Source organism: Echinops telfairi, unplaced genomic scaffold (assembly GCF_000313985.2).
Source record: "Echinops telfairi isolate 266 unplaced genomic scaffold, ASM31398v2 ScPeMD7_36;HRSCAF=134, whole genome shotgun sequence".
In the NCBI taxonomy this organism is placed as follows: domain Eukaryota; kingdom Metazoa; phylum Chordata; class Mammalia; order Afrosoricida; family Tenrecidae; genus Echinops; species Echinops telfairi.
Genome location: NW_022103934.1, coordinates 2,991,253 through 2,999,167, shown reverse-complemented (window position 1 = coordinate 2,999,167; position 7,915 = coordinate 2,991,253). Strand labels below are relative to the sequence as shown.

Genomic DNA, 7,915 nt, shown 5'->3' with positions numbered 1-7,915 from the left:
CTTGTAGTTAGTTCAAGGATCGTTTGTTGGCCTTTAGGAGTGTTTTCCAGTCCAGTCTGTTGGGGCACTATGCCCTGGCCCCAAAGTCCACCTTCAGCATTCCCTGGGGACCTCGCCGCTCCATACTTCATCATTTCTTCCATTTGTCTCAGCTCCTCTAAGATTAAGACCAACTTGCAGAGTCTCTTCTGAAATCCATGCTGATTTTTTCTTTCCAGTCTTTTTAAGGAGCTTTTGATTTCTTCATGTATTATATTCTTAGTGTCATTTCACAACTCTTCTGGTCTTCCGTAATTAGCATTCAGCTAATCAAATCTGTCTTTGAGATGGTTTCTCAATTCAGATGGGATGTGCTCAGTGTCATAATTTGGCTCCCGTGGACTTGTTTTAATTTTCCTCAGCTTCAACTTGACCTTGCATATGAGCAATCGATGGTCTGTTCTGCAGCTGGCCCCTGACCTTGTTTTCAGTGAACAATGCTGAGCGTCTCCATCAACTCTTTCCATAGATATAGTTGATTTGATACCGTGCATCTAATTCAGTGGGATCCATGTTTATGTCATTGGGGGGGAAAAAAGAGAAAAGATACGGCATTTACAATGAATAAATTGTTGACCTTGCAAATTTCACTCATGTGATCTCTGGCATCTGTTGTCCACCTTCTGATCCTTCTTTGCTTCTGATGTCTGTGTTTCAGTCACCAGTCATTACCAATGCATCTCAGTGGCATAGCTGATCAATTTCAAGCTGCAGGGATAAATAAACATGCCTTGCTCTCTGACTTTAGCGGTTGGTGTGGGAACGTGCGTAATCGTCGGGCTAAGTGGTCCTTCTTGAAGGCTCGTGAATACTGTCTGACACTGACGCGTGTTCCCCAGTGTTCCCGTTCCTCTTTAACACGCCATTCTCGGCGTGCTAAACCCGATGACTGCCTGATGCAAAATGACCAAGGCCAGGCCATCGCAGCCCATGGAGGATCTTGACTTTGGGTGTTCCATTTCATTTCTGAAGACTTCCAGTTTTCCTAGACCCATCCTTCACAAGCTCTGCATTCTGACAATCAATGGACGTGTGCAGCGGTTTCTTCTCATTTTGAGTTGTGTCCCATCTGCCCCACCTACTTCATTCAATAAGGCCGACTCTACTCGGAGGAGGAAACTCTTCCCACCCCTACCCCCACCCCAGGGGCTCCGCATCTTCTGGGTCCTCATCTATCAGACAATACTCCGCCGCTACTGGGAAGGTTTTCACCAGCCAGTCCTTTGGGAAGGCGACTGCCTGGTTCTCCTTCTGAGTCTCTTCTCAGGCTGGAAGTTCTGCCGAACTCTGTCCGCTGTAGGGGACTCGAGTCAGCAGCCTCCAGTTAAGCATTTGATGGAGTCCCTGAGCGATGCACATGGTTAACGCCCCAGAGGGGAGGCAGAAGAAAGACCTAGTGACCTGCTCCCACAGACCCTCGGGAGCACAGCTCTACCCTGACACTCGTGGGGGCGTCAGGAGGCAGAGTCATGGGATGGCAGGCCGTTTGGCTCTGGGTTCACAGGCAGAGTAAGTGCACCCTAAGCTTGACTCTATTCCGCTTCCAACTCCAGGGCTCCCCAGGGCCAAAGCCAAGCTCAGGCCCTTCCCCAGGGTTCTCGCCACCCACCTCCCACTTGGTCTATGGAACAGGGGCTCCTTTTGAGGAGGCGGGGGAGGAGCCCCCCCCTCCCAACCCACCACCCCTGGGCAGGCTGTGTGCCACTGTGGGAGGGGGCAGCAGCTCAGGCCTGAGGGGAGGCAGTAGGAGGGCCTGGGAATATGAAATGGGGAGAAAAGAATTACGCATCTCCCCCCCACCCCCCTCCGCCTCGGGCTCCCAGGGGAAGCTGCCATTATCTACAGAACAGCTGTCTCGCTTAGCCTCCTCTGTGTCTTCCTGAAGCCCAATTTCTGAGCAGAAAACTCTGGAAAACAATGACTCATGGACTCTGGGGCCCCCAAAGCCACACCCCTTCCTCCCGAGCTGCCCGAGGGAGGCTGGCCTAGAAGCATTCCCAGGAAGCCCTTCTGCTGAAGCTCTGGATTTATCCTCCCGTGTGTGTGTGTGTGTGTGTGTGTGTGTGTGTCTGGTGGGGGTGGGGTGTATGTGCTGTGGGTTTTCCCCCCTCCACAAAGCTTTCCCTGGCTTAGTTGCCTTCAGGTGCAGCTAGATCTAGGGTCTCCTGTAACATGTTTAAGACCCTGCCTTCCCTGTCTCCGCTTTCCTGGCTTGGCACCGCTGGCAGACTCCACATGGGGACCAGGTGATGCCGCGGCTCCGGACTGACATCTGCTGCCCGAGGCCAGCGGTGCTGCTGTCTGAGGAGGGAAAAAAAAAAAAGAGTTTCTGGAAGGGATTCCCAGCAGTCGGATTGCATCACAAAGTCCGCCCTGAGACCAGGGCGTGTGGTGTTGTGATTGGCTAGGTCTGAGGTCACTAGGGGTGTCATCGGCTCTGCCACAGTCCTTGAGGACCAGGCGTTGGGGGTGGGGTGCTGCCCAGGGTGTGAAGTGGAAAAGAGGGGAGTGCCTGCTGAGTGGGCAGGTACAACCTGTGCTCACGGCAGGCCTCAGGAGCCACCCCAGGGGACCTGGTGACGGGGTTCAGTGGATGTTATGGAGGTGGGCGAGGCTGACCTCCTCTGGCTCCACGAGGCAAGTGTCAGACAGGTCTCCACATTCTATCCTCCACGGTCCGGTCTGGGGTCTAGCCTCCGTTACCTCCTCTCACCCCAGCCGTTCCTCCCACGGCACTCGACAGCGGTGCTGGTTCCACACTGCACTGCAGGGCCCCCCGCAGAACTCACAGCCCACAACACTCACCATCAGGGGAGTTAGCAGGCCACCACAAGTCAGCATCAGCAAACAGTAAGGGCACAGCCATTGGTCTCCCCAGCCAGGAGCAAGTCTCTCTCCGGCTCTCGGTCTCTCAGACACATGGTCCCTTGGCCTCCGGCCTGCCCCTCGCTCCCACAGCTCCATAGTCTGGGACCAGAGGAGAAGGTGGCCTCTGAGCCACAGTCTCCGGTGCCTGTGGTCTCGGCGGCCTCCCCACCGCAGACAGGGACGGTGGACGTGCTCTTGCAAGGTCCAGGTCCGAGGGGTTTCTCTCTGCTGCTTCAAAGATGTCTCACCCTTACAGCCTGGGGCGTGGGGGGGGCCGTAGGAACTGACCAGTCCCCTCTCTCACGCTTGTTTGCATAGCCCCACCCAGTCATTTGGTGGGAGTTCACAGAGACTTGGAGAGAAGAGCCAATGGAGAAATCTCCCTCCCCCACAAGGAGCGTATCCCTCCCCCTGTAGGAGTCTTGGGTGGCTTCCCGAAAGAGAGGACATTTGGAGTTGGACATTAAAGGTCGAGTAGGAGTTTGCTAAGAGGCAACCTGGGGAGCCGCCAAGGCCTGCCATCCAGCACGCAGTCCAGCAGGTGTGGGCGGGAAGCCCAGTGGTTGCTCACGTGTTCTCTGTCTGTGTCCAGCGATGGCCCCTTCTGCCGGATCTGCCACGAGGGGGCCAACGGGGAGACCCTGCTGTCACCGTGTGGCTGCGCTGGCACACTGGGCGCTGTGCACAAGAGCTGCCTGGAGAGGTGGCTGTCCTCGTCCAACACCAGCTACTGTGAGCTGTGCCACACAGAGTTTGCGGTGGAGAAGCGGCCCCGGCCCCTCACCGAGGTATCCTGGGGAGCTTGAGGGGGTGAGTTGAGGGGTGGGAAGCTGGGCTCAGGGGCCTTGGCGGCTCTTGTGGGACAGGGAAGCCACTTCTCTACAGGGGGGCGGGGGGTGTCCTGTTGATGGGGTACCTGTCCGCCCCCACAGTTGCCACCTAGACAATGGGGGCTGGTGCCAAAGAAGCTCACAGCCTGTCGGAAAAGAGGCAGCTGGCAGCCAGAGCGGCAGTGCTGTGAGGGAAAGAGGCAGGGTCTATGGGGAGCCCCTGTGGGACTGGAGGCAACTTAACTAGGGGGCTTAGCCAAGGCCATGCTGAGGCCTGACGGGTGAGAAGGAGCCAGCCTTGCTGAGAGAGCGGGCAGGCCGCTGCTGCCAGGGCCTGGAGGGAGGCCCAGCTAGTGCTCTTGAAGGACCCCAGTGTGACAGTCAGGGCCAGGGCAGCTCTGATTGCCTCAGTCTGGGACCCTGGCTGCTCCCCAGGACCCCCCGGTCAGAGGAAGATATGGCCCCTAGGCCCCATACCCTCCCACGGGGCCCCACGCTCCAGGCACATGCCTTCCTCTGGGCCTTTGCCCTTGTTCTTCCTGCAGTCTGGAACACAGCCACCTTGTGGTCATCTCCCATGGCTCTTCCTGGGCAAGGCTGTCCCCTCGCTGACAATTGCCCCACTTTGTACCTTGCCCAAGTAGTACGGGAGCCCTGAGACGCCAAGGACCCTCCCTGTCCCTCTTCACAGCTGGGAGAAGAGGGGATAGAGAAAGAGGGAGACAGGGAGAGGAGGCAGGGAGGAGGAGAAACAGGTGCCTAGACAGGGCTGGCCCTGGGGTTGTCTGTGGAAGGAACAGTGGCTTCCAGAGCCCCAAGCAGGCACAGCATGTACCTGGGTGTCGGGAGAGGCCCAGGGCCTGGAGGCACCACTTGGCCCCTTCGCCTCCTCTCCCTGCCCAGTGGCTGAAGGACCCCGGGCCCCGGAAGGAGAAGCGGACGCTGTGCTGCGACATGGTGTGCTTCCTGTTCATCACACCGCTGGCGGCCATCTCAGGCTGGCTGTGCTTGCGTGGAGCCCAAGACCACCTCCGGCTGCACAGCCGGCTGGAGGCTGTGGGGCTCATCGCCCTCACCATCGCACTTTTCACCATCTACGTCCTCTGGACGCTGGTGAGTGCCCGTGGCCGCAGGACTGGATAAAGGGCACCCCATTAGGGGCCTGAATGGGGGGGGTTGGTCAGAGAAAGGGGTGCGCACCCAGGGGTCTGCTCAAACACGGCCCTCAGAACCAGTCCTCCCCACAGAGGCGCCGCTCTCTGGCCCTAGCCACCCAGAACTGGGTCAGAGCAAGCCAAGGGGTTGCCACTTGTAATAAAGTTGGGGGGGGCCAGCCCCCACCACTACCCACGGGTTCAGTAAGCACAATTGTATGGTTGAGATGTATAAATATTATAGTAAAAGTCATCGAGAACATGAGCGATAGAAGAGACATTACAATAATGCAGTCAGACACATTACATGGTAGCATTGCTCACCTCAGCCCCACTTGGAGGGAGGGCAAGGGAACAAGGGAGTGAGGATTGGAAAGGAGAGGGGGAAGAGAGGCCAGGGAGGAAGAGACCAGCGAGAGAGGCCTCTATTGCTAACCCAGGCCTATCTTCTTACTGGGGGCATGCAAGCCCACTAATTACAGGTAAAGACATACATCACAGGAAGGGGTTGCACTATAGGTTATACAGCAGTGAAAGGGGGTGGTCTAGGGACATACACGCAGTAGGAAGAGGAGGGATTGGGGGTATATATGTGACAAGATGGGCGGATCCTAGATTTAGGATGGCAGCTTGCGTTTGGATGTCACAGAGCTGGCATGACCTGTTCCTGGCTCAACTGAGAGACCATTATCAGTAGGGCGTGAACTCCTCCTACAAGAGCCTGTCCATTGTCCCCAGCAGCAGGGAGCAGGCCCACCCCTGTGGTGGGGCAAGACAGCAGTCTGACGATTGCCTTTAGGGAGGTTGTAAGCATCTGACCTCCCCCCACAACCACTCTTCAGCCAGCCCCAGAGTAGACACCAGGGTCAGCATGGGGTCGATAGGACACTCTGGGTTTTAATCCTTCTCTGCACTTATCTAAGACCAAGACTCCAGGAGTGTCCCAGGCAGACCTCAAAGAGGCCCCAGGCCACTGCATGCCAGCCAGGCTAGCCCAGTGCAAATAAAAGTGGTGTTCACACTCTGCTGTAGTCTATTACTGTGCAGGGACCCTGGGGAAAGGTTCGTAATATGGTGAGAATGCACCAAGGTGACAGACACACCTGAGTGAGCCTGCACTGCTAGAAAAACACTGCCAATAGCCCAACACAGGCTCATCAGCACGTGCTGGGCAGAGCATGGAGGTGAGGTGTGCCTGCATATCCCCTGTGAGAATACCCCCCCCCCTCACAAATACCCCATTCCCGCCCATATGCTTCAAGGAGTTAGTGGGGAAATAACATGAAAAAACATCATGGAATTTTCCTATGAAATTTTGAAGCCCTCATGGGTGTGAATGTGTGTGTGGGCTTGGTGTGTGTGGGGGGGGGCCGTTGGAGTTAGTGGTGTGTGGTGTGTGAGTGGAGTATGCACTATGTGAGGTGTGCGTAGGGTAGGTGCCGTGTAATGCAGATAGCATAGAAGCACAGGGACTTGCTCGCCCTCCACCATCCTAGGTCCAAACCTGCGCCCAGTGCCTCTTGCTTGCCGAGGTGTGTCCTGCTTCCCTGTGTGTTTGCCGCGAGCAGCTGTGCATTGGGCGCCTGTGCAGATGATTCTTTCTTGGTAAAAGGGTCTGGACCCCCCAGCCCCCTCCCCACTCAGAGCCCAGGAGCAGGAGAGAACAGGGGACTCCCTGCGCCCCTACCCTGGAGGGAGAGGGAGGGACGTGTGCAGATCCCAGCTTGGTCTGGGCCCCAGCAAGTGCCCACGGGTCCTGCTTTCTTCCGGTCACTGTCCACTTGCCCACTGCCCACAGGTCTCCTTCCGCTACCATTGCCAGCTGTACTCCGAGTGGAGAAAGACCAATCAGAAAGTCCACCTGAAGCTCCGTGACACCGCGGGCTTCCAGGGCACCCTGCATTCCCCGCTGGCAGCTGGACTCCTGAAGAAGGTGGCCGAGGAGACACCTGTATGACAGGCGGGCGGCAGCCAAGGGCTCTGCAGCAAGAGGCCAGCGGCAGCTGGGGACACCCTGGCGTTGGCAAGGACGGAACCGCCTGCCCAGTCTCACATGGCCGGAATGCTTCCTTGGCCCAGAGCTGCCAAGCGGAGCCTCTGCTGGGGTCCTGCGGGACCGCATGGCCCGCTCTTTGGACAGGCTCGTCTCTACCGAGGACAGAGGGATGTGGTTACAAGCTTCACGTACAGCGAGCCCCCGTTTCCTCTGGCAGCCGTAGCTGAGGAGCTGGAAAGTTCTAGCAAGCTTCTTGCGCTTTTCTGCCCCTGGCGAATTTGCTCCCCTGGCGTCCTTGACTTATAAAGTTGAACCATCTTCTCCCAAGCGTACCCCGAGTGAATAAAGGGAGCCCCTGCTCATCAGTAGTATCAGTGATGTTTCTGAACCTGGCCGAAAAGCGAGGGGCCCCTGAGCCAGGGAGGTGGGGGCTCAGGAAATACACCCGGCTGGCCAGCCAGCTGGAGGGATCTGGGCAAACACAGGAAGAGGAGAGTGCCCCTTTGACAAGCGCGTTGTGGTGGCTGTGTGTCCTGGTGTCCATTTAAGCCCAGCAACCCTGCATGACAGAGAACGGCCCCAGAGGGTTTTCCTGCTGGGAAACGGTACACTGGCTGCACATTGAGCTGCTTCGCTGAACCCACCAGCTGCCCTGCAGGAGGAACATGAGGCTGCCTGCCTGGGAACCGGGGTAGCAGTGGAACGCCTCTCCTCTCCCCTCTGGACCTGTCGCTGAGCTAGGAGGGACTCCAAGGCAGGTGGCGTTGGTGGCAGCCTCAATGGAGCAGGCCAGCAGGCCTTTCTCCACAAAGCCTCTGAGCAGGCTCCACTGCCAACCACTGAGCGCTGATCTGCTGAGCCACCAGGATTCTTCCTTGACAAAAGGTAGCAGGGTGACATCACGCGACCTTGAAGACCTGAAGGAGGGCCTGCCAAAGGGTCCCTGGGAAAATCCCATTTCCTTTCATTCCATGTCCCCAGGAGCTGCTGGAAGTCTGCTCTGCCTCAGAGCCCAAGGCTCGGGCATC

At 57.4% G+C, this 7,915-nt stretch overlaps 1 protein-coding gene across 1 annotated transcript in view; it reads left to right on the top strand.

Moving 5' to 3' along the window:
• The window catches only part of MARCHF2 (membrane associated ring-CH-type finger 2), a 22,556-nt gene extending 15,304 nt beyond the window's left edge, over positions 1-7,252 (top strand). The window contains exons 3-5 of the mRNA XM_045290341.1: positions 3,500-3,695; positions 4,641-4,850; positions 6,690-7,252. Of these exons, the coding sequence (XP_045146276.1) occupies positions 3,500-3,695; positions 4,641-4,850; positions 6,690-6,848 (565 nt within the window). The 3' untranslated portion in view covers positions 6,849-7,252. The remainder of the gene's footprint in view (positions 1-3,499; positions 3,696-4,640; positions 4,851-6,689) is intronic.
• Positions 7,253-7,915: the final 663 nt, after the last annotated feature.